This window comes from Eriocheir sinensis, chromosome 34, assembly GCF_024679095.1.
Source record: "Eriocheir sinensis breed Jianghai 21 chromosome 34, ASM2467909v1, whole genome shotgun sequence".
Taxonomy (NCBI): domain Eukaryota; kingdom Metazoa; phylum Arthropoda; class Malacostraca; order Decapoda; family Varunidae; genus Eriocheir; species Eriocheir sinensis.
In genome coordinates, this window is record NC_066542.1 from 8,554,073 (window position 1) to 8,580,232 (window position 26,160).

A 26,160-nucleotide genomic window follows, 5' to 3' on the forward strand; every position below is an offset into this window, starting at 1 on the left:
CGAACGGAAACTTGTTAAAGCCCTTCTTCTTTCACGTTCAGCCAACAGGCGCGGGGTCCACCATGCAAATTAAACTTCGTTGAACCCAGACCCAGTGCTCTTAATTCCCTTTCATTTATGTGAGTGCTATGCCATCCTCTTTAATCTTCCAAAGACTACATGAGACAACACCACGCCCCATCATAGAGCACCATTCAGCACCATCCAACTCCATCAAGCACTAGAACATAAAGCAACACCAAGCTTCGCCACACAAGATTATTTAGTCGCATTGCTGAAAGAGGATCGCAAATCACCACCCAGCACCCTTTACACTTTCAACCTCTTAAACCCACAGTAACAGCAAACCACCAAGTAGCCTCCCGCACCATCACACTGATATTTCAACACCTCAGCTGTAACACTACTTAAAAATCTTTCCCCACCACCACCACCACCATCACCACCTCAGCCTTAACTCAGCGCCTGGCATCACCATAAGGCAGCCGGGAAGTGTCTGGCGTGGCTGCACGTGACAGTGAACATAATTGGTTTCGTACTTTTAGTTTTAATTTGTTTTCCCTGTTTTCTCATTACATCACTGCCGGAGAGAGAGAGAGAGAGAGCAAACACTGAGGCTGCCAATGACGAGGAGGCTATAAATTCGTCCACACAGAACAGCAAACGAATTGTGAAAGGATGCAATTTGAACAATGACGTAGATAAAGTATGTTTGTACGTGTGTGTGTGTGTGTGTGTGTGTGTGTGTGTGTGTGTGTGTGTGTGTCGCCTCTCGGGTTCCAGTATTGTTTTTGTTTTTATCTGCACTTCATTTGGCGTTACGTTCTGGTGTTTTCCGCGCTAATATATTTCTTGCCCAAGTGTCGTGTTATTACAGCCTCCAATACATTGACAAGCAATATTAAAAAGTAAATACGTGGGCCAAGCAACATGAGTTTGGTGTTTCATTTCGCTGAGCACTCAATTCAGTATTTTTGTTTGTCTGATTAAAACAATTTCCAAAACTCCATTAAAGAGTGAAGAGCATGCAGGACTTGTTTGAACATGAAAGCGAACTCTGGCGTTCAGTTTGTATCAGTATTTTTCCTTCATAAAGTATAACCTGGGTTTGTAACGGAAACGGAAGGTTAAGTTTTCTGTGTTGTTTGTCTTTGTTTGTTTGTTAGTCTGTTAGCAAGATTGTGCGAGGGGGGAAAGGTGTAATATCGTTCAAGGAAAAACTATTACTTTGGGAACCTCCGATAAGAACGGATTAAAGGATGGCGAACTAGGGAAAAAACTGCATTGATCGATGACTCAGGGCGGCCACATAAAAACCCGCCTGTTCTTAGAGAGCAGACCTTGAGTCGGTCCAGAGAGTGCCCCAGAGGGTCTGTTATAGCATGATTGCTTCCAATAGAGGCCATATATTGGTTCCTGTCTGCCAGTAGAGTGGTGAGGCCCCTTTTCGACAAAGAACTGACAACTCATGATGGAAGCCAACTTTAAAACAATTTTCCTTTGCCAGTATGGCGGGCGATACACAGTTTTCGAAATACATTGTTAAATTGTATGAGTTTTAAATCAGAGTTCCTGTATTGTCTTTAGCGAAAGTCTGCTGTGTCTGAACGCCATTGTTTTAATATGGTTGGTAGTGTCAGACGCTTCCGCCTTTCACGTCAACTATTTCCAAAGGCTAAAAAGGATATAAGTCGGGTTCTAATGAGTGGGGTTTCATTTAGGTTCATGGTACAAAAGGGCCAAGGTCATTAAACTACCTCTGGAAATGCCCAAAACTCCTACGAAAGCCTTGTCAAACATGTGTGCTCGGGCGCCGATTTCATTAAGAATATGGCTCTATGTGTTCACCTTATGCTTTCCATGATTGCTTCCTGTACCTTTCCCCTTGTCGTGGCGCCCATCCACTCGCTTCCACTCCAATTCACGCCTCTCTCTACCCTCCTACGCTTTCCTTTTACCCTTCCGTGCCTCCCCCACACTCGGCGCTGCTTCCTGTGCATTACTACACACTCCAACACATTTCCACTCACCACCTCTCCACACCCCGACCATCTATACTCCATCACACCCCTCCACTCATCTCCCCGCCTCCTCCACTCCCATCACAACACACACGAGTGGGCGTCGCGTTCCGTGGCCTTGCATAGTGGGTCGGACCGTTTCGACCTACTTTTTGAAGGCGAGTTTTGTGTTTCCGTTCGGCGCAGAGTGAGCCTGAGCAACGCCCCGTGAACACCCCCGCCATCCTCGCTGCAATATGCCTTTATTGAACGCGTGAACTAGTCGCCCCGCCCCGCCCCGCCCCACCCCGCAACGCACCTATGTATCTCCTCGGCATCAGCCCTGACCAGAAGCTGCTGTTCATGCTGAGCGCTCGCCTTCTGCGCCTCAAATCAACATTCTATTCTGGTAACTTTAAGGGCCTTGGAGAGATGGACATCAAATGGAACTCCCTCCCCAGCCCGGCCGACAGATCCTGGGCCACGTTTAATAAATATTTTTCATTATTTAATTTTACATATGTGGTTTTCAAATTCATATTGCAGAAGTGCTTTACAAGAGTCGAAGAGGCAAAGATTTCGTCGGACTGCATCCTATTTTATTCCAATATATAGATTATCACCTCAGAATAATAAAAAGAATGTGCCTCCATTAACTTTACATATTACACACACACACACACACACACACACACACACACACACACTAAGAAAAAGGAAAAGCAATCTGTATATAACACTGAATTCATACACCCTTGCGCCCTCTTTCACCCTTGATCTTTTCCCTGGAGGCACTATTAAGATTACTTGGCGGTGGCGGCGGCGCTGCGTCGAGGCATCCTGAGGCGTGAGGGAGCAGGGGCGGACACGATGCACTGAGGTTTAGTAATCACTGAAATGTTTCGATAACTTGTTGGCGGCGGGGGGAAAGGAGCGAGGGAAGTAAGTGCCCCCGAGGTTATCAATAGTATATTAAGTTATTAGTGATTGTTTTCCAGCGTGAAGTAGCTTAGTTTTGTTTATTCGGCATTTTCCACTCGTTCGTTGATGGTTGGTCGTTACTTTACCCGCCTTACGGACATAAAATTACAGTAGTGGGCCAAATTAAGCATCGAAGGAGATTTGCAGTGTTTGTGGGTGCGTTCTTAGCAGCGTTCTTTCTATCATGGGCAAGGATTTAATTTGAAGTGTCGGGGTAAAAGTCGTATGAAACTGAAGCATTTTAGGTTTTATGGCATTCGGAAAATAATTCTTTGCCATTTTTTTCCCACGTGCCCCAAGATCCGCTATTTTACGACGCGTCCAACTTTCCTCGTCGTACGAGTTCAGGAAATACGGTTTAGAAATACGATTTTCCGTTTCCTTTGAGTTTTTTTTTCTTTGCTCGGTTTCAAGTTCCTTTATTTTAGTGAGTGGCAAATCCTTGACTCTGAAAGGTTTAGGAGAGTTTGGAAACTGATAAAGAATGACCTGACTCCTCAGCGTGGCTCATAGCCCCGGCAACCCCCCTCTCCCCCCCCCCCCCTCGCCCTGTGTGGCTCGAAGTGGGGAATTAAGTGTCTAGTTCTTGGCATTCCTTGAGAAAATAACATTTTAACACACACACACACACACACACACACACACACACACACACACACACACACACACACACCATCCCTTACCCTCGCCATTTTATCTTTTTCTCCCTCAGTGGAACAGGAAATAAGATCACACTGATGACGGGGCGGAGGAGGGCACCGTGTGGGGCGAGAGGGAGGGCGGCAAGGCTGACTGAGGAAGGGCAGCGACAGAAGGGGCCGGGAAATAGCATAGAAGAACTAGTGATGAAATGGAGATTAATGGGCCACACACAGAAAGGCTGAGAGGAATTAATCAATCGGAATACATATCAATTATAAACGTTGAGGGGGAAGAGATTGTCGGCCAGTATTAGCCACAGTGCGTCTGCTCGTTCCCAGTGGTTGATGCGGTACCTGTCATGATATTGTCGATTACCTCTAGTTTATTGATCACTTTTACGCCCATTCGCGAGCAACGCTGATGTAATCGGACACTCGGGGCGCAGGGAGAGGATATAACATTGCCTTTAGTGTGCAGACATTATGACAAGTGATGAAAGGTGGTGAAGGAAACACGGGCTAGGGAACGAGTGTTTACTCCTGTCTAGTTTCGCTTAAGTGGGCTTCTTCAGTGTTAAGTTATTTGTTTCTCATCGCGGGAAGTGTTTCAGCTTCACCAGATTGTATTCTTCTTTGATACGCCCACATTTTTAACGCTTAAGAGTGGAGATTTATTTATTACATTATGATTTTCCCTCTGCTTGTTACATGCTAATGAATTATATATAACCGACATCACCGCCGCTCCTTTGTCCTGCTTAGGAAAGACAACAACAACCTTAATACGTAAAGTGATCGTGGCAGCACCAGCGATTGTAATGTATCTGCTTTAGTCTGTGTTGTGTGTGTGTTTGATCAAGATCTTCACATTTGTCTGTCAGTTATGCAAGCAAGTGTTTATATTTTTAAAACTACGTTCAAATCTTCACACACACACACACACACACACACACACACACACACACACACACACACACACACACACACACACACACACACACACACACACACACACACACACACACACACACACACACACACACACACACACACACACACACACACACACACACACAGTATACATAAAATTCTGGTATTCTTGTTTCTCATTAGCAGATAAGTCTTTGCAACAAATGAATAACGTTTCTGAATTTCCTGGGTCGGAGATCAACTCCCACACCCACACTGAAATCCCTTGCTCAGTTGGAAGGGTGCGAGTTATATAATTTTATGAGTAGTCTTTAAGAGGATTATTATTTTCCAACTCCACGTTTTTCCTTCACATGAACTCGTGCTGTCATGTTGCTCTCTTGGCTTTTCAAGAGTAGTGGGATCAGTTTAGTTTGTTTACTGATATGCTCAAATATAAGACTTTCGGTTTTGGATTCTCTCCCACCATAGGATCCGTCCTTTTCACTCCCTCCTTGCCGTGAGTACATGTCTCCCTCTCTCCGTGCTCACCACTCCTTCTCCTCCCTTTTTGGTCTTTGTATCTTGCATCTCCTCCCTTACCACAAGCCTTCCTCATCCGGTACTACCCATAAACTCCCTTCTCCCTTCCTCGTCCCCACCGCAAGCCCCGCACCTCCTCACCCCTCGCTCGGGCTCCCCGCACAACAATATAAAACACGCGTTGCCACCGGCGTCCTGCCAGCCTTGTGTGTCTTTATTGCTTCTCCGTCTACTCCCTTATAGCTGGGGAGGCCACAGGGCAGATTCCGCTCTGTGATAAAGCTGCGAAGGGAAGTACATCCGTTGCTATTGAAAAAATGAGGTCGGGTTGAACTCTTGTACCTTAACGTAGCTCTGGGCAAGAGGAGCGCGGTGTCTGGTGCAGAAGGCCCGGTCTGAGCCGCCCGTGTCGTGCCTCAGGCTTTGGGATAAACAGCGTTTACTCCAAAGGCCGCGGAAAGCCTCGGGCCTTCCCGCATCCCGGAGCTCTGCGGGGTTCCGTTAAGAGGCGCCGGGCGAAAAGCGACACAATAGTGGGCAAAGCGGCGGCTTCGTTGAGGCGTTTCATGTTGCTGCTCTCGTGTGTTGGCGTGCTCGCTGTGCACGACCAACTAAAGCTGTGCTGTGACGAGCTTTGCCCAGTGCTGACTCTATGTGAGATGCTGTTTATTTGTTTCTTTATTAGAGTCAAGAGGCAGCTCACGGGCAAAAAAAAAAAAAAAAAAAAAAATCAAAGTCCAATACTAAAAAGCCCGCTGTGGGTAACGATTTTACGTTCTATAGTGTAAGCATGTGCTGTGCCCTACTTAGTATCTCGAGAAAAGAGTACCGGCAGTGTCCCTCTCAGAATGCAACACATATAGTAACACGTCGACGCCTCTATTCTGTCCTCTAACTTCATTGCTTCCTTCCGCCTTACCCTTGAAGCAACACGCTCTGACGCACCTATCTTCCCGCCTTTCACAGCTTCCTCTCACCCTCACGCTATACACCAACACATCCTAACACATTTTCCTTAGCTCACGCAGACTTGATTCCTTACACATACAACACACACCAATACAACACAGCAGAAGACCCCTACAACAAAAGGATCGGACAGGACGCAGGTTTCACTTGCTTTGGTGGTGCTGCTGCTGGCTTAGCAGGTGCATCCTCCTCTTCTGCGTTTTTGGTCTAGCTGACATCTCTGTTATCTCCACTCCTGCTTTCCATACTCTTTCTGGTCCTAACACCCTCCTCTCCTCACACAACAAACAGACGCACAACAATCGTAAATCACCTCCCTCGACCCGCACTCTGACATAAAAGGCATGACCTCTCTCCCCCTCCCCCTTGCACAGCTTCCCTTTTACTCACAGTAGACGCTCAGCTTGATGGAGTCTGACAGGTGGCGTTCCCCGGGCAGGGCGGGGTTGGAGGCGGTGCAGGTAAGCGTCTCCCCATTGTGTTCCCGCCTCACCAGCAGCGTGAGCGTGGCGCTGGTGACGTTGCCTCCCGCCTCCACCTGGGGGCGAGGAGAACAAAGCAACTCACTCTATATCTTTTTTTTTTTGTGTGTGTGTGTGTGTTTTAACATTATTTTGAGCAAAAGATAGTAGAAATTCGTACTATGGTCTAGCCAAACGAAGTGTTCCTCTGTCCCCTTTGTAGCGTTGGTCAGTTTTTGTCTCTGATTGGCTGGATTCCTCTCGGGCATTCACGGAGACAATCTGTTAGCCACATGCTCTCGTGCTCCGCGTCTCTACTACATTATTAGCCTCAGATCAGCTTTTATGCAAAATAGACAGTTCTGGCTGATATCATTCGACTTAACAGTGATTGTAGAACAAATGTTTGTCAAGAGTCATTCGAAAAATAAATATTTAATGTAAACATGACTGGGTGTATCCGTAGAGTTTAGATTCACTGCTTACGTTTTAATAATAATAATAATAACAATCATTTTATTTCGCCCAGCAGCTTATATAAAAAGAAGACAAGAACGAGAACGAAATTCTTTTATAAAATGTGAGCTAACGCAAATTACATGAACAAGTATCGAGAGCGTGTGACTGACAGACAACCCCGTGAGAGCGAGAGATGAAGCCAACCAATCAGGAGAGGCATGACGAACCTCCTGGCGGGCATTATTACTTTGTATCGTTTATAAACATTATTATTATTATTATTATTATTATTATTATTATTATTATTATTATTATTATTATTATTATTATTATTATTATTATTATTATTATTATTATTATTATTATTATTATTATTATTATTATTATTATTATTATTATTATTATTATTATTATTATTATTATTATTATTATTATTATTATTATTATTATTATTATTATTATTATTATTATTATTATTATTATTATTATTATTATTATTATTATTATTATTATCTGTGTCAGTATCATATGTAATCTATTCTCTTAAAGTACGTACAAGAACGGTGACAATCACAGCAATAATATAAATGATAATAGAAATAATGATGTCGCCACTGTCATTACCAGCGTTAAATTATCATTATAGTGAATATTATAGTAACGGGGTATGAGAGAAGCGGCAATGAAATATAAGATGAAGAGGGGAAGACAAAGACCGGATTGAGATAAGTAGGAGGAGGAAGAGGAAAAAAGAGGAGAGTGTTGCAGGGAGGAAAAAGAGGAGGAGGAGGAGGAGGAAGTCGAGGGGATGTAAAAAGATGAGGATGAAGGAGTTTCCCTTCGTTGCATAGTAGACAGGAAATGGTGCGAGGGATGAGTGAAGGAGTAAATTCTTTTGGCCGGGAGTGTGAGGCGGAGTGTTTCATCTCGCCCACATGAAGCGAGATATATTTTATTCTTTCTTTTCGCGGCATAAAGAAAAGAAAAATCACGTTCATAAACTTTTTGAGCTGACTTGCGCACCTGTGGCTTTCTCTCTCTCTCTCTCTCTCTCTCTCTCTCTCTCTCTCTCTCTCTCTCTCTCTCTCTCTCTCTCTCTCTCTCTCTCTCTCTCTCTCGCTCCCTATCATCTTCAACCCTTTTCTTACTCCACTTCCTCTTTTCACTTTCTATTCTACTCAGTTTATTTCCAACTCGACGTACTCTACTTTACTCTCCCTCTCCTTCCTCTTATTCTCCCTGTCTCTGTCTATATGGAAAACTGACCTTACCTACCTGCTCCACCATGCACTTGTCCTCTCTTCTGCTTTCCTCTTCTTTTCCTTCTTCTCAACCTCTGACTTTACTTTCCCATCCACCACATAATCTTTTTCCACAGTACTCTCTTTTCTCTTTCTCTCCTCCTTCTTGCTTCCTGTCCTAGCCGCTCTCCTTCCATCCCACTATTTTCTCACACATTTCCGTCTCTTTCCTCCATCTTTCATGTGTCGTTACCACCAGATGGACGTAAAAGAGAGAAAAGTCTTTAAGAAGGAAATGTCGATACCTTCTTCCTCCCATTTTCCTTCATATTCCCATTTTCTTTCCTTCCTTTCGCTGGACTCGGATTTTCCCTGCTCAACTTTCCCTATCCTCGCTACTCGCTAATCCGGCAGTTTTCCGTTTTTCGCCGACAAACTTCTGCCGTTCTCGTAGTTACAGACCTGCTCGCACTCCGCATAGGTCGGAACTCTACTCCCCGGTCTTTGCTTCTTGTGTGATGTCCCTCATGCCCCTCCGTAGCTCTTCCTTCTTTCATCTCCCGTCTCTGTTTTTCCGTTCCATCCTCACGTCTGTCTTTCAACTCCGCTTCACTCCACTATCTCTTTGTATTTTCATTTAACTTGTGCTGGGTTTGAAATTTGTGCTTCCTTGTCTTGTCCAGATGTCGATTTTTATCCATCTTACTTCACTTTTTTTTTCTTCCGCCATTCCCTCATCTTCCACTTTTCTTTTTTCACTTTACTCAGCAATAATTTTAGCGTAATCATTCACCCTTTCACACTAACTCCTTTCCACCTCCTTTTCTTCTTCCTTCAGCCCTCTTTCCCTTCCTCCTTTCTTATTTTCTCCTACACATTTTTTTCCTTCTTCCCCGTCCCACCCTCCCTCCCGCTATACTTGTCCTGCCATACTCACTGCGTAGGACACCGGTGAGAGGCGCTGGTGGCCGTTCCACCAGGTGAGGTGGGCGGGGGGGTGGGAGCCCGCGGCGCGGCAGGTCAGTCGCAGCTCCGTGCCCGCCGAGGCTGCCGCGCCGGGGCTCAGGATCCTCACTGTCACCGGCGGCACTGTGAAGCAATAGATAGATAGATAAATAGATAAACTGATAGATAGTTGAATTAATACAGATAGATATATAGATAAAGATCGACATTCAATGATGGCTATAGAGATATATGTAGACACTAAGATGATTAAATTGTTTATGCCCACAAAATGCAGCACAGAACCACGACGCAAACATTTTATATATTCTTTGTAGTTCATAAGAAGGCGCACAGATCAATTGGTCATCACTGTTAAGCTCCCTTCCACTCATGTATCTTCACAAAGACGAATATTTTCTTTTTTATACATGATTATACCATACGGGAACAGAAGGTGTACGATGCTTCGCTTTAAAGCAACAACAACACAGTGGTAGCGCGGGTGATTTTTTTCCAGCACCGGGTAATGAATAGTGAGCCGTAACTCGTCCCCCGCAGCTGAAGGTATTTTGTTTACAAGCATTTCCAGTGATCTCTCGCACGTTATTACCTGCCACGACTGTCACTGCTGGGTGCTGCTCGTCAACGGAGTTTTTTTTCTGAAAAGCCGCTCACAATAAGGCGTGGGCACTGTGTGTGTGTGGATGTGGGTGGGTGTGGGTGTGGGTGTGCGTGTGTGGGTGTATGTGTGTACAGAGAAAGAGAGTAATCCTTGACCGCGTAAGTTCCTTTTAATGGAAGTAAGCATCAAGCAGCATCCGTGCTGGGCCCGAATATCAGCGAGCATTGGAGGCTTGTTAGGCCTATTAGTCTGCGCGAGGCCTGGCGGTTCTGACGGTGCAGTGTCCTCTATGGATGCCTTGTTCTTTTAATAACATTGTCCAATTTCCTGTGTATTTTTTAGGTTTCGTTGCCATAATACATCTATAATTGGATAAATTCGGGTTCTGGAAGGAGATTGGCAATTCGTTCACAAATAGGATGGTAAATTAGTGACAAACTGAGCAGACTCATAATTGATGCAAGCTCTATTGAAAATGTATTCGTGGTTAGGTATATTTATGGATGGGAAGGAAAATTGGTGAGTATCCCACCCCAGACCCCAGACAGACATGGCAGTCTGTCTGGCCTGTTGTGTCTTGCACGTATCTTTGTGTTCCCTGTGTACTCACACGTGACGTTGACGATGACGGAGGCTGTCTGGACCTGCGGGGCAGTGGTGAGGGTCTGGGCGAGGGAGGGCATGTGGGCGTGGCAGGACAGCGTGCTGCCCAGGAGGTCCCGGCTGCCCACGATGGCCACGCGCGCCTCCACCCCAGCGTTCTCTGCGTGAGAGAAAAAAAATAAACTTCACTCATGAATCATTACACTAAGATACCGTGCGGTCAACATTAGCGGTTTATTAGCCGAGGTGGTACTCGCACTGGAGGGGGAGATTGCCATCTGTTAGACATGGATGAATTAATTGTTGTCATAATTTCACGATAAAGAATCTCAGACATTTTCTATGCACACACACACACACACACACACACACACACACACACACACACACACACACACACACACACACACACACACACACACACACATTTTATTCTTTTATATTTCGTATTTGTATTTTGTATATTTTCAGCCAGATAGCTGCCAATCACTGAATGAACCATTTATTATTACACACACACACACACACACACACACACACACACACACACATACACACACACACGTGCGGGGTAAACACGGCAGAGCAAGGACAGCAAACAGCAGTGACAGGCGGCTTTTGTTCCCCAAACTATTGGTAGTAAAGCCAACTGAAAAACGTCCCGTGTACACCTGCTCCTGGATCACGCGCGTGACTCAGCTAATGCGGCAAACTTTATCACGCGCGGTAAACAGTCGCGCCCTGTCGCCCTGGACTCAAAGCCTTTGCGAAATAGAATACAGTGTAAAAGGGAATTTGTTTGTGCATCGTAGCTCACTCGAAGCATAGCACGCTCAGTCGTTTCGAATTAAGGGCAGGCTGGCTGCTGGAAGTATAAAGGTGCCCTGGGGCCTTTAGTCTAGAGAAAGAGGAACGTAAGGAAATGAAAGGGTAAAATGTCCTATGCAAAGTAGTTGATTGAGCCACCCCAACAACACATAATGCCCATTTTCTTTTATCGACTCCACTTAGGGCGAGTTCTTGTTTCTCTAGTTTCTCTCGGGCATTGTTCGTTAAAGCCTACCAGAATTTCACTCTGTTTTTAGTGAAGTTTGGTATTCAACAGAGATGTAAGAAAGTTTTTTTCTCTACTCGATATATCTGCTCGAAACTACAGGGAACTCCATATGTAGAGTAATTTTATCTTTCATATAAAAAAATAACGACGAGCTTTCGAAAATAAGAAACACACACCCACACACACGAGGAGGAAGACGCATTAGGCAGACATACAGAGACACACGAGAAGGAAAACTTATAAGAGAGACAAACAAACAGGCACACGAAGAGAAAGACGTATACGGCAGACCTGGACACACACCGAGGGGAAGTTTTTATACAAGAAAAGTAGTTTGAAAGACAACGCTAAGTGGCGGACCATGCATACGAATCCTTCCTTCATCCCTTCCTAAACTAACAACGCCATCTACGTTTATCTCGTTTGTAGGTGAAGGGGAGGAGGAACTGGAGTGGAAGGAAGAAAACCCGTGTGAGAATTAGATGTAAGAATGTATGTGAGGGGATTAGGTTAGGTTAGGGAATGAGAAGGAAGATAAGGAGGATAAATAAAAATAAACCTAAGAAAATAAGTAAAGATAAAAGAATACATGATAGACTTAAAATATGAAATAAAAAAGATGAAATGGAAAAGCAAAGAAAATCAGTTGTGTTAGGTTAGGTAAAATTAGATTAGGGTAGCTTTGGTTAGGTTAGGGAAAGAGATGGTTAGGTTAGATTAGGTCAGGTTAGGTTAGGGAAAGAGCAGGTTAGGTTAGATTAGGCTAGGTTAGGTTAGGGAAAGAGAAGGTTAGATTAGATTAGGTTAGGTTAGGGATAGAGAAGGTTATATTAAGTCAGGTTAGGTTAGGGAAGGAACAGGCTAGGTTAGATTAGGCTAGGTTAGGTTAGGGAAAGAGAAGGTTAGATTAGGCTAGGTTAGGTTAGGGAACGAGAAGGTTAGATTAGATTAAGTTAGGTTAGGTTAGGGAACGAGAAGGTTAGATTAGATTAAGTTAGGTTAGGGATAGAGAAGGTTAGATTAGGTCAGGTTAGGTTAGGGAAGAAGGAAGATAAGGAGGACGAAAAATAAAAATAAACCTAGGAAAGAAATAAAGATAAAAGATACACGATAGATAAAAAAAAATATTAGAGAGAGGAGAGTGAGCGTACGAAAATAACTCTCCTAGAATATAATGGGGCGAGAATGACCTTCGGAATTGTTGAATGCATATTGTTTTTGGCGCATCGAGTAACAGCCACTGGAAAGACTTTACTATTATTATTTCCACCGTTCTTTAATGTCGCTTTGTTATATTCCATGTGCATTAGGGTGAGGAGGACTGGACGCGGTTTGAGGTGAATAAAGGGGATCGGACTGCAGAACGAGAAGTTGAAAGAAAATACAGTCCCAGTTAAAAAAAAAAGTCCTCCGGTATATAAAAAAAATGCTTTAAAAATACTACACCTGAAAATCCTGTTTCGTGGATGGGAAAAAAGATTAAAAAAAGGAAAAAGGTCCACACATTTTTACCTCCGCGTTCACAAATAAAGTAAAATAAAAAGTGAATGAAATAAAAAGAGAAACCGTCACTCAGCGGTTAGAATTTCTTCCGTCTGGCAGCCAACCGCACGAGGCAAGGAAGAGTTTTCAAATGTACGTTTCCGAGCAGCGTTTCGCACGGGAGTTATTACGTACGCCAGAGTAATGCGTCGATTTGTATTCAAGTGCATTTACGGGACTCGAAGGGTATTGGAGAACGTTCTTATGGCCTTACCGAGTATAAATTCATTAACAACCTCACGGCATACATACACCTCATTATTTTTAACGTTCCATAATGTGTACAAATGTGTATGTGTAAGTATATGTATTTATGTATGTGACTTGCTCTCTCTCTCTCTCTCTCTCTCTCTCTCTCTCTCTCTCTCTCTCTCTCTCTCTCTCTCTCTCTCTCTCTCTCTCTCTCTCTCTCTCTCTCTCTCTCTCTCTCTCTCTCTCTCTCTCTCTCTCTCTCTCTCTCTCTCTCTCTCTCTCTCTCTCTGTGTGTGTGTGTGTGTGTGTCTGTGTGTGTGTGTGTGTGTGTGTCCATATAGTAAATAAAAAAGGCCATTTTCCGGCATCATCGAGAAGAGTCGTGGAAGTGCTGAAGGGAGGGATGGACGAGGCAAAAGAGCGAGAGTATAAACAACCAAAGGAAATAAAACGAACAACACATCAGGCTGGAACAGTTTTCAACGCCACTAAGGAATAAAAAGCAACAAACTCCTATAAAAAAAAATACCTCCCCTTCGCCCCCTACAGATTTTTTTCACCGTTATATGGGCCAGACATTTTCAAAGCCCTCTTTCTCGTTAATGTTTCTTTTTTTTATAATTTTTAAGAGTTACGCGCGAGGCTTTCAACTCGTCGTTATTATTGGCCTCATCTCAGTATTTTCTGTGCGTGTTGCCCGCTGCGAAGATTTATTGTTGTGTGCGTCATACATTCGTTACTGCACAGCTTGTACCCGTCAGTTAGAGAGAGAAAGAGAGAGAGGGAGGGAGGGAAATAAATCAAAGAAGTAACCACTGGCTGTGCGTTTTGTTTTAAGTATTTTACTGTATGCATGAAACACACAATTATTATAGTTTCATACATTTTTTCTTAGCTTGGTTCATACATTGCTCTCAAGGACTTCATTATTTTAGACCAGTTTCTTGCCTCTCTAGTTCCTGAGCTACGGCAATTTGTGAAGAAAATGCAACCCCTTAAATTTGCTAACATTTACAAACGCATAACCGTGGAAAGCTGTTCGTGTCGCTAGCTGCACTCTTTAATGGGTCTGCTCGTCTGTCCCTCACTGCTGCTGCTACGATGATCCTTGCACTTCCATCTTCCACCGCTGCGCTGTTAACCCTTTTAACGCACTAACTGCATTCTCCCCTCCTCCCTCGCCTTGCTGCACGAGGGTTACTGCTCACTCGACTTCATATTTTGTCATGTTAACGGCATAAAATGAACAAACTTATTTTTGCCACTGTCGTCAATGGAGAGCTCAAAGGCCTCGTTTAGTTGTTTGCATTGTGTAGGTGTGCGTGTGGGTGTGGGGGACTCGCAGAAGTAGTGGTGGACTTGATTCAGTAAAAGTGAAATATTGAAAGCAAATGCCAATGTGTTGACATAATCTTTGTGAAGTGCATCGAGCCTCCGCACGGTGTTGGTATAAAGGGTGAATCTCTTTGTAAACAGTTGGCATGAATAGCTGTTTTGATCCCATTGTATAAAGTGTTGAGCAAGTATCTCCTGACTTCTTTTGTAAGGTTCGTGTTACGGGTTTAGGATTTCGTTGCAGTGTTGATAGAAGTGATTTGCCTTAGTGCTGTGTTTGATCTTTGTTAATTAGGTGCTGGTGCAAATGGCTCGATGTCTGTTTGAACACGGTCGTGGCAGTGGTGGACGTTTCTTTGTTCCCTTTGTGCCCCAACTTTTTCCAGCACCGGCACTGACAAAGGCTTGAACAGATTTATGGGCGGCAGCTGCTGCAAAAGTCGGTCGTGCCGTTCCTAACTTATTTTTCAGATAACCTGTGATCTATTTCACCTCCCTCTGTCTCTGTCTGCCTGTGTGTCTGTCCTGTCTTTCTCTGTCGCAATAAAAAGGTTTTGTACCTAAACGATCTTTGCGTGACAGTATTCGGAGCGCGGCTTGAGGCTGAGATTATGAAATTAAAACTAAGTGCATGAGGAAAAATAAATTGGCAGTATTTTTTATATGGCTTATTTATTTTTCATGTTCATGGTAACAAGTTAGATGATTCCAGGTGAGAGATTGAGTTCAGCAAGATTTCGTTCACAAAAGGAAGTTGTTTTTTGTAGGAAAAGCAGAGCAGCGAAGTGGTTAGTGTGGACGTGAGTAGAATCTCTCTCGGAAGGTTAGCTAACTTATTTGATAGCGATGGCAAATGTCAAATATCAGGTTTCGTGTCCTATGTTAACGTTTCTCATTATCTAGTGCCTCTCCATCAAAGTGGCTCTATATACCTACGTTAAATGAAGGCATTCTATGGGGAGGAGGAACTCCGCCAACCTGATTCTTCCACAAAGTAAAAAATAAAAAAAATTAGCCGAAAGGACTATCAAGTCTTTGACCATACGTGGGAAATGAATCAAAAGGAGGAGGAGGAGGAGGAGGAGGAGGAGGAGAGGGATAAGGAGGAGGAGGAGGAAGAGGAGGCCTGTCTGTAAGCCTCTTCACACGATGAGGGAGATAGTAGTGTATCGTGTCCAATACTTTCCAGGCCTCTCTTTCTCACGGTGTGTGTGTGTGTGTGTGTGTGTGTGTGTGTGTGTGTGTGTGTGTGTGTGTGTGTGTGTGTGTGTGTGTACGTGTACCCTCTGATGACTGTGTACACGGAAGGGAGGTGTGTGTACGCATGGCAAAGACTGAGGTACATTTTTATCCCGGGGAGTGACTCGTGTTTGCCTCCGTTAAGGGCGTGTTGATCTTGCCTCAGAAAACGCATCGTAAAGTCGTTTGTGGGTTCGACTTGACTTTTGGCGTCCAAGTTAAAGTATGTGTGTTTTAGGGGACCTGGGAGAGAGAGAGAGAGAGAGAGAGAGAGAGAGAGAGAGAGAGAGAGGGAAAGGGAAACAGGCAGCCAGGGAGACAAATATAGAAAGTTACTGATTGGCGGCAGGCGAACAGACATCAATAGAAAACGAGGATACAGAACAGATATCAATAGAAAACGAGGATACAGAACAGATATCAATAGAAAACGAGAATGCAGAACAGATATCAATAGAAAACGAAGATACAGAACAGATATCAATAGAAAACGAGAATTCAGAACAGATATCAATAGAAAACGAGAATTCAGAACAGATATCAATAGAAAACGAGAATTCAGAACAGATATCAATAGAAAACGAGGATACAGAACAGATATCAATAGAAAACGAGAATTCAAAAGATATCAATAGAAAACGAGAATTCAGAAGATATCAATAGAAAACGGGAATACAGAACAGATAACAATAGAAAACGAGAATACAGAACAGATATCAATAGAAAACGAGAATTCAGAACAGATATCAGTAGAAAACGAGAATTCAGAACAGATATCAATAGAAAACGAGAATTCAGAACAGATAACAATAGAAAACGAGAATTCAGAACAGATATCAATAGAAAACGAGAATTCAGAACAGATATCAATAGAAAACGAGGATACAGAACAGATATCAATAGAAAACGAGAATTCAGAACAGATATCAATAGAAAACGAGAATACTGAACAGATATCAATAGAAAACGAGGATACAGAACATATATCAATAGAAAACGAGGATACAGAACAGATATCAATAGAAAACGAGAATTCAGAACAGATATCAATAGAAAACGAGAATGCAGAACAGATATCAATAGAAAACGGAAACGCAGAACAGATATCAATAGAAAACGAGGATACTGAACAGATATCAATAGAAAACGAGAATATAGAACAGATATCAATAGAGAACGAGGATACAGAACAGATATCAATAGAAAACGAGGATAGAGAAAAGACATCAATAAAAAACGGGAATACAGAACAGATATCAATAGAAAACGAGGATACAGAACAGATATCAATAGAAAACGAGGATAGAGAAAAGACATCAATAGAAAACGGGAATACAGAACAGATATCAATAGAAAACGAGGATACAGAACAGATCAATAGAAAACGAGAATACAGAAGGGAAGAGAAAGGAGGGAAAATAATAGCCGAGGGAAGGGAAAGTGAAATGCCTGCACGAGAACAATCTAAGTTGACGCCGCTCAATAATCACTCGCGGGCTTTGATGCGTTGCCTTGGACGGGACGCACTGATTTCCCTTTCTCGTTGTCCATGCCATTAATTAGTCCAATGAAGCTATTCCCCGCCTCCCCACCCTTCCTTCCCCCTTTCCTTCCAGTCTCACCACTCCCATCATAACCCACTCCTCATTCTCCTCCCCTCTAATCCTCTCACGTTCTCCCTATCCAGTGTGTTCCCTCTCCCCTCTTTTCCTATTTCCTCTTTGTTTTTCCCTAATTGTTTTCCCCTCACAGATCGTCTTTTATCCTTTTTTTTATCTTCTTTTCTTTTGGGCTCGTGGTCCACTCCACCTCTCCCATTCCTACCGGCCCTTTCCTCTTTTTAACTTTCCTTCCTCTCTCCTCTCATCCCTTTTCTTTCCTCTCCTTCCTCTCCTTCCTTAATCTTCCTCTCCCCTTCCCTCCGCACTCGGTTCTGTTCACTCCTCTCCCCGTCCTTAAGCTAACAATCTCTTTCATTATTTTGCCTCCTCCTCCTCCTCCAGCACTGTGCCACGTGTACTCGCAGGTAACGAGCTTGGTATTATCCGTCAAATTGGCTTCCAGTCTGCACCTGTTTCACCTGTTGCTCTTTGTGCCCAAGGAGGAAACTACGCACGCACATACACATGCACACTCAGGTTTAGATATAGATAGATTTTACATGACACACACACACACACACACACACACACACACTACACACATATCCTAGACACACTTTGATTGCTACTACTACTACTACTACTACTACTACTACTACTACTACTATTACTATTACTATTATCTTACCTGCGTCTGGGGAGGAGGACGTGTTGGTGCCGAGCAGGGGCAGGCGCTGGCCCCTCCTCGTCCAGGACAGCATTGGGGGAGGCCGCCCGCCCTTACTCCTGCAGGTGAGCTCCGCCCTCTCACCCTCCCCGAGCGGACCCACCACGTCCACCACCCCGCGCCCGCCCCACAGGATCATGGGCGGCCCGGGCGGGACTGAAACGAAAAGAAAGACGAGGAATAGTGTTACAAAAGTCATTAAGCACCAAAAAAAGATGTGATATACGTTTTAATAATGCCTCCGTTTTTTTTAGCATCATGGCGTTAATTGCGATCCATATGATATATAGTAATTCTAACGTGATGAACTTTTTGATACGGGTTTCGATTCTTTGATTCGTAAAGTGGCGTCACATCCTTTGTTGTTTAGGGAGAATTGATAAGGGACAGCAAAAATACAGATAGATATAGATAGATAGATGGAGAGAGAGAGAGAGAGAGAGAGAGAGAGAGAGAGAGAGAGAGAGAGAGAGAGAGAGAGAGAGAGAGAGAGAGAGAGAGAGAGAGAGAGAGAGAGAGAGAGAATCAGCCTCCCATTTGGTGCCTCTAATTCCCCTTTCAAGTGGTAATTCCAGCATAAGGAGTCAATCTAAATCCTCCGCCGCCTTGCTCCATTATTCGCTTCGGGCTGGAGAGGAGGAGGAGAGAGAGAGAGAGAGAGAGAGAGAGAGAGAGAGAGAGAGAGAGAGAGAGAGAGAGAGAGAGAGAGAGAGAGAGAGAGAGAGAGGGGAAGAGAGCGTAGGCGATTCATCCTTCTTCCCTTCCTCCTCCTCCTCCTCCTCCTCCTCCTCCTCCTCTTCTTCTTCTTCCTCATCTTCGTTCCATTATGCCATTTAGTCCTCGCCACTACAACAGTCTTGCTCAAATTACTTCCTCCACTCTCTCTTAGTCACTTCATCTCTCTCTCTCTCTCTCTCTTCCACCTTGACCTCGTTCTTGTCTTGTATCTTCCACTTTATTCGTTGTTCCGCGTCTTCCCGTCCACTTCTCCCTTGTTCATTTTCTTCATTTTTTTCTTTTCCACTGTCTTCGTTTTCCTGTGATTTTTTTCTCTTTTCCTTCCTTTCGTCCTCCTTCTCTTACTCCTCCATGTCGTCTTCCTTCCTTTTCCTTCCTTTCGTCCTCCTTCTCTTACTCCTCCATGTCGTCTTCCTTCTCTTTTCCTTCCTTTCGTCCTCCTTCTATTACTCCTCCACGTCCTCTTCCTTCCTTTTCCTTCCTTTCGTCCTCCTTCTATTACTCCTCCATGTCGTCTTCCTTCCTTTTCCTTCCTTTCGTCCTCCTTCTATTACTCCTCCATGTCGTCTTCCTTCCTTTTCCTTCCTTTCGTCCTCCTTCTATTACTCCTCCATGTCGTCTTCCTTCCTTTTCCTTCCTTTCGTCCTCCTTCTCTTAATCCTCCATGTCGTCTTCCTTCCTTTTCCTTCCTTTCGTCCTCCTTCTCTTAATCCTCCACGTCGTCTTCGTTCTCTTTTCCTTCCTTTCGTCCTCCTTCTCTTACTCCTCCACGTCGTTTACCGTCCCTGCCTGCGCCTTCCCTGAGATGCCGCGCGCAGTATCGGAACTTGTTTAGAGGTCAAACTTGTAATTAAACTGAATACCATTAATCTGACTCGAGGTGCAGAGTTGCTCCTCGCACCCGCCAGCCTCGATTTATCCTCCTGCCTCCTGCTCACGCTTGGCACAGGCACGAAAGCCAGAGGGGCAGAGAGGACCGTTGCCAGATTATCGTACTCAGAGCATAGTATTTACCGGTTTCTGACGCCTGACTATTGCCAAGAAACATCAGGAATTAACTATTTTAACGATGAATATAAATGAATCTAGTTATTGGGGCCCAGGAGATAGTTTTGGGTCGGAAGTTGGTAAATATAAGAGGCTGAGTACGATAATCTAGCAACGCAGGCAGAGAGGAAAGGAGTGGAAACGCGGTAGTACAAAAAAGAGAATAACTTAAACACTAGTGATCAGGAGGGTAGTGTACGTAAGTCTTAAAGAATTATCATCGTGGGAGAAAGAAGCGTTAGAAAAGAGAATGATAATAAAGTAAGGACACTAGATAATAAACGGAGATAGTTTGACTGAATGAAAATGATGCACACACTAATGATCCAAAGGAGGGCGGCTAGCTTGCATGGATTGGGTTTAATAGAATATAGGAGAAAAGGGAAAGGTAAGGGAAAGCCAGGTTGGTGAACGGGAGGGTCGGCAGGGAGGGTCTGGCCTCACATATCTCACCTGCTCATTAAGGCGGTCATTATCCGGCATCTGAGGCTAATGGTTTAATACTGTTAAAGCATGGCTAACCAGTTTCCAGGCGAGTGCTTTCCGTCCTTTACCGTGTCTGGGACGTAAGGCGACGCCCGGCACGAGGCAGTGGCGAGAATGACTAACTTCGTGTGGCGGGGAGGTGGCGGCGGCGGCCCACCAGACTCGTGCACCAGGGCCCTTCTGGCCGCCCGTCACCTTCCCTGGGGGCGTGTGTGAGAGGGGCAGGCGCCGACGCGTGACCCTCGGCTAATGGAAAAAGTTTGGGGGTAAAAAAAATATATTCAAGCTTATTCGGGAATTCTTTATTACGTATGTAAAGTCAAGATAAAAGAAAAAGTCTTGGTAGCTTCACACTCCGGCTGATTACTTTAAAAATGGTTCGCGAAACACATCGGTTTTAACACATATCTCAGCACGACACTGAAAAGCCTTTATGTGGGGAGGAGGACGCGAGTTCAATCCCCGACCGGTGCCACCAAGCTGGGATTTTTCAGCCGCCGCCGAGTGGCTTAAAACTACCCACATGCTGTCCAGAAGACCACCTATCAACCCGGACTCTAGATTCTAGGATTAAAGATGAGCTCCGGGAGAGCAGCATGAGCCAATGCAAGATGGCGCCACTATAAACAGTCGCCTGCGCCAGAACGGGCTGGGCCGACCATCAGGCCCCACCGGGAAGAAGCCTTGGACCGACCATCAGGAATTCAGGATCCACCGGGAAGAAGCCTGCCGGCGCAATAGGCCAAGACGTAAAAGAAAAAAAAAATTAACCACTCGGGTAATTAATTGGTAGTGGTTCTACAATTGATTTCCCCGAATGCAAGCAATAAAAATATCCACACATCATCACGCCGCCCCACACTCCCCCAGCGGCGCCGCGTGGGGGCAGGTGTCGGGGCGGCGGCGTGGTGGTCACACCCGGGGGTCTGGCACTCTGTACAATAGTTCCCTTCGTGCGCCCACCTGACCCCAGTCTAGAATAGAATGCCTGGCCGCTCGTTATCATTATTAAACATCTCGTTGGATTCATGCAGATAATCCAGTCTAAGTCAACATTTACATTGTGTTTTTAACCCCGCCACTAGTGATATGCATTTTAAACGAATATTCATTGTTGAGTACACTGAAGTACCATATATACTATTTAAGTGTACTCACATTAAAGAAAAACTAATGAATGTTTCTGCTTCATGAAAATCCATCTCACGTTCCGACAACTGCTTGAGTGTGAGTAAAACGCTGGCAGTGATGTTCATAACGACCAGCGGCGGGGCGGAACCCAGTACAGCACATCACCCTTACAGACGTGTCATTTTTTGTGTCTAGAGAGAGAGAGAGAGAGAGAGAGAGAGAGAGAGAGAGAGAGAGAGAGAGAGAGAGAGAGAGAGAGAGAGAGAGAGAGAGAGAGAGAGAGAGAGAGAGAGAGAGAGAGAGAGAGAGAGAGAGAGAGAGAGAGAGAGAGAGAGAGAGAGAGAGAGAGAGAACTTACTGTTTTTTCCTTCTATATATTGTGCAACTCCTTTTAAAGTTGTCTTAACTCTAATCAACTTTCGTGTTTAAAAATGTTCCTTTGAATATCATTTATTATTTCAGTGTATTTGCATTTTATATTTTCTTCTCTTCAGGGTAAGCTTTGTGCCTCAGAACGGGCGGGACCACTCCGTCTGCATCAACACTTCGGCACACTTTAATATGCCAGTTCCGGGCGGTAAGTACTAAGCAGTCTTAATATGGATCCGAATTATATCAGTCCAAGATTCACCGTAACAGTTTTGTATGTTGTCGGTTTCCCAGTATAAATTATGGGGTTTGTAGTGTCCACTTCCATCGCCATGAATGAGGAACGTGAGGGGTTGGAAACATTGCCCTTCGCCGTCACCGTAACTTCGAAGACACTTTCCTCCGTCTTAGGATCACAGGAGGCGAGTTAACTTGACACACGAGGCGGGCTTACTCAAGATTTATGAGAGGTCAGACTCGGCTGCAATTTCCTACATTTCGAAAGTGGCCTCGTGTGTCCCTTGGTGATGGTTACTGGCAACTCGTGTTTTCTTTTTTATTATTGTTTTTACTTTTATAATACGGTTTCGTTTTCATGCGTTACTCGTAGTAGTGGGCGTTGTTAATGGTAATGGTGGAGATAACTACGGTGATTCAAGTATAGTGTGTGTGTGTGTGTGTGTGTGTGTGTGTGTGTGTGTGTTGTGGGATATTTTTCTTTAATTGGTGCAGAGAAAACTGTTACCGGTGGTGATTAAAAACAGAAGGGGAAGGGAACGCGATAAAAAATAGAAAGAGAAAAATAGGAAGAAAAAAATCGAAAAAAGGCAGAAAGAGAAGACGCGATAAGATGGAGAGAATATTTTTGATGCACTGAGCAGCCGATTTGATTTTTGGGATCGATGCAGATGATATTTTCTGGAAGGAATTCTCAATGAACGGAAATTCGAGATGGATCTAAAAGTGTAAGTCGTCGAATTTGAAGGATAGGAGGAAAAGACGTAGGAAGTGAAGGGGAGTGAATAAGCGGAGGAGGAGGAGAAGGAGGACATGAAGGAGGAAAGACGAAAGACGCTAGAAAAAAATAAGTTAAAGGGGATGAAGAGGGAGGGAGTGAAGAAGTGAGGGAGAAGAAAGGGTTAAGAAAGAAGGAAAAGAACGTGAGGGGAGGGAAACAAGGAAGAGATGAAATGCTGTAAGAGAGACGAAGGGAGACGTGTTGGAAAGAAAAGTGCATATGAGGGTAAAGTTCAAGGTAAAAATAAACCACGCGTGAGGAAACGAGATCACAAAGGGGAAGGAAGCCAAAGGAAAATAAAACAGCAGCGAGCACTTTGTAATGTAGAAAAGATGGAGGGATAACAGGGTAACAAAGGGTACGAGAGCGGGAAACTTACAGCGAAGGAGAGAAAACTTGAGACGGGATTCGAAGTTACAAGGTTGAAGAAAAGAAATTGCTATATGCACCTCAATAAGCGCATGGATGGGAAGGAGTTTACAGTGAGGAATAAAAAGGAAGGAAAGGAAGGTTTGGAAGATGGCAGTGTGGTAATTATGAGGAGGCGAGGGAACCAGACTAAGTGGCGGCAGCATAGAAAAAAGTATACTAGTTTTGGGGAATTCAAAAACAAAAAAGTTATAATTTCTTGGATAATTGAACACTTTGTCGTTGATGGCAAAGTTAGTCCTAATTATGAGAAGGCGAGGAAACCAGACTGAGTGGAGGCAGAATAGGAAATAGATAACAGTTTTTGGGGTAATATAGACACAAAAAAGGGACAGTTACATGGAGAATCGTATACTTGGTGGTCGTTAATGGCAAAGTTAGTCCGAATTATGAGAAGGCGAGGAAACCAGACTGAGTGGAGGCAGAATAGGAAAAAGATAACAGTTTTGGGGGTAATATAGACACAAAAAAGGACAGTTACTTGGAGAATCGTATACTTGGTCGTTAGTGGTAAATGGTCCATCTGAAACCGTTTGTGCGTTGAAGTTCACTCTTTCCGCTTCATGCTCTCACTATTTCCCGTCATCGCCTTTATCACACGTGTATGATTCGAGGGGAAGAATAAAACAACCCTACATGTTACTCAAGAGGGGTGAGAGAGGCGGAAAGGCGACAGTATGACACAAGAGGAACAGGAGAATGAAAGGGAGAGGAGAATATATAAAGTTTTGTGCGCATCAGAAGGAACGGAAGAGGGGAAAGAGAAATAGGGTGCGTGGGTGTTATCGAGAACCTGTCAGTCACTACCAAAGCCTCCCCGGTATTATCCTATTTATGCATTTAGAAAGGGAGAAAAGGATATTAGGTTAAATTCGCATCAGTAGAAAGGGAAGAGGGGAAAGAGGAATGGGGTATGTGTGTACTATGGAGGACCTGTCAGTCAGTACTAAACCCCCCACGTTATCATCCTGTTTATATATTCAGAGACATCGAGGTTGGTATTCTTCGACACCTCAGGCTCTCACATCAGTCATTTCAAAACGCCAAAAAGAGAAGTTAAATGCGTTCTCCGGAGTGTTTTTTTCACTTTCACTGTATAGAAGACTTACCAAACTACCACCAGGGTCAGAAAACTACCCCTGGAATGGCCCACACAACTCCCGCGAAAGCCTTGTCAAATGTGTGTACTTGTGCGATGGAAATGTTTAATATATCACCCTGAGTGCGACCTTAACCATTCTTGTATTTTTTATTTCATCAGAGGACACGGCTCAAGGGCAACAAAAAGAGTCCAAAAAAAAGCCCGCTACTCGCCGCTCCTAATTTAAAAGTTCTCATTGTTTAATAAAGCGGTGAGGGTAATTATTATTCTCTGTTAATTATTTTTTTATTGGCTGATCAGGATGCCATGTCGCCCACCATTTATCGCGTTGGTAAGCCGGATGTTTTCGCTTCCTGGGGCCAACACCCGAAATTGACCTCTCTTTTGGCCACTCTTTACTCTTGTCTCTTGTGGGAGCGGTGAGTAGCGGGCTTTTTTTTTACACTTTTTGTTGCCCTTGATCCGTCTTCTTTGTTGTAAAAAAAAAAAATAATAGGTGCGTCAATTGGGAAGGTACGGGGTAGGTTAACTGGGCCGACTAATGGTGTTGTTAATGTTGAAGCGCCGTAGTTAGTTGGGTGTTCACGGTGCTTATACTATTCTCGTGGGTCCGTGCAGTAGAGTTTTAAATGTACGTGTCTGTTCGTGTTTTTGGGTAGAAAATATGGAAACTAGATTAAGGTACATAGATTAACTCATTTGTATATGCCTGTTATTTCTCTCTCTCTCTCTCTCTCTCTCTCTCTCTCTCTCTCTCTCTCTCACACTTACCCACGTTCCCTGTTTCCTACTCATAATGGAAATCAGTGTGCAGCGACGATGTTTTAATGGTATTTATTCCCCGCTGATCACTGGGACGTTTCCTGGAACATCGGCGGCAAAGGGCTCGCTACCTACCGCCTGGATGTATTATGAGCAACTGGTGTGTGGTTATACGGGAGGGACGGGCGAGAAGGGAGAAAGGAAGGGACACGTATGGGTAATTTATTGGTTGGCTGTGTGTGTGTGTGTGTGTGTGTGTGTGTGTGTGTGTGTGTGTGTGTGTGAGAGAGAGAGAGAGAGAGAGAGAGAGAGAGAGAGAGAGAGAGAGAGAAAACACGGCAACAGGCAAAACGTTATTGAAGAAACCAAGATGACCTTCACCTTAATAGTGTGTTCGTATTCTCCGCTATTGTGTTAATTTTCTTATCACGATTATCATAACTGTTCCACCCTCATGCCACGTTGTCGGGACCCAGAAGACGAACAAACAGAGGAATGATCATAACAACACCGATAAAAGTGACCCCAATCAGAGGCAAATACCGGATGCGGATGGAAAGCAATTAGTCAGATATACAAGAGTCATAAACATCTCATAGAACATAAGAACATAAGAACATAAGAACGCAGGAGTCTGCAAGAGGCCGGTAGGCCTGTACGAGGCAGCTCCTTTGACCCTAAGCTCCCGTGTATCTAACCCCACCTAATATCGCTGTCCATGAATTTATCTAGTCTATTTTTGAATGTGACAATTGTATTGGCACTCACCACATGACTGCTAAGCCTATTCCACTCATCCACCACCCTATTAGTAAACCAATTTTTGCCTATGTCCCTGTTGAATCTGAATTTATCCAGTTTAAACCCGTTACTTCGTGTCCTACCCGGTTCTCTTACCAACAAAACCTTATGAATGTCTCCCTTATTAAAGCCCTTCATCCATTTATAAACCTCGATCATGTCTCCACGCACCCTTCGCCTTTCTAGAGAATGCAAGTTTAACTGTTT

General features: G+C 44.1%; 1 protein-coding gene across 1 annotated transcript in view; it reads right to left on the minus strand.

Annotated features, from left to right (window-relative positions):
* LOC127007024 (uncharacterized) overlaps positions 1-26,160 on the minus strand; it is a 112,519-nt gene that overhangs the window by 16,304 nt on the left and 70,055 nt on the right. Inside the window, exons 4-7 of the mRNA XM_050877504.1 lie at positions 18,032-18,226; positions 10,385-10,537; positions 9,142-9,293; positions 6,434-6,581 (exon numbers count right to left, since the gene is read on the minus strand). Coding sequence (XP_050733461.1) covers positions 6,434-6,581; positions 9,142-9,293; positions 10,385-10,537; positions 18,032-18,226 — 648 coding nt within the window. The remainder of the gene's footprint in view (positions 1-6,433; positions 6,582-9,141; positions 9,294-10,384; positions 10,538-18,031; positions 18,227-26,160) is intronic.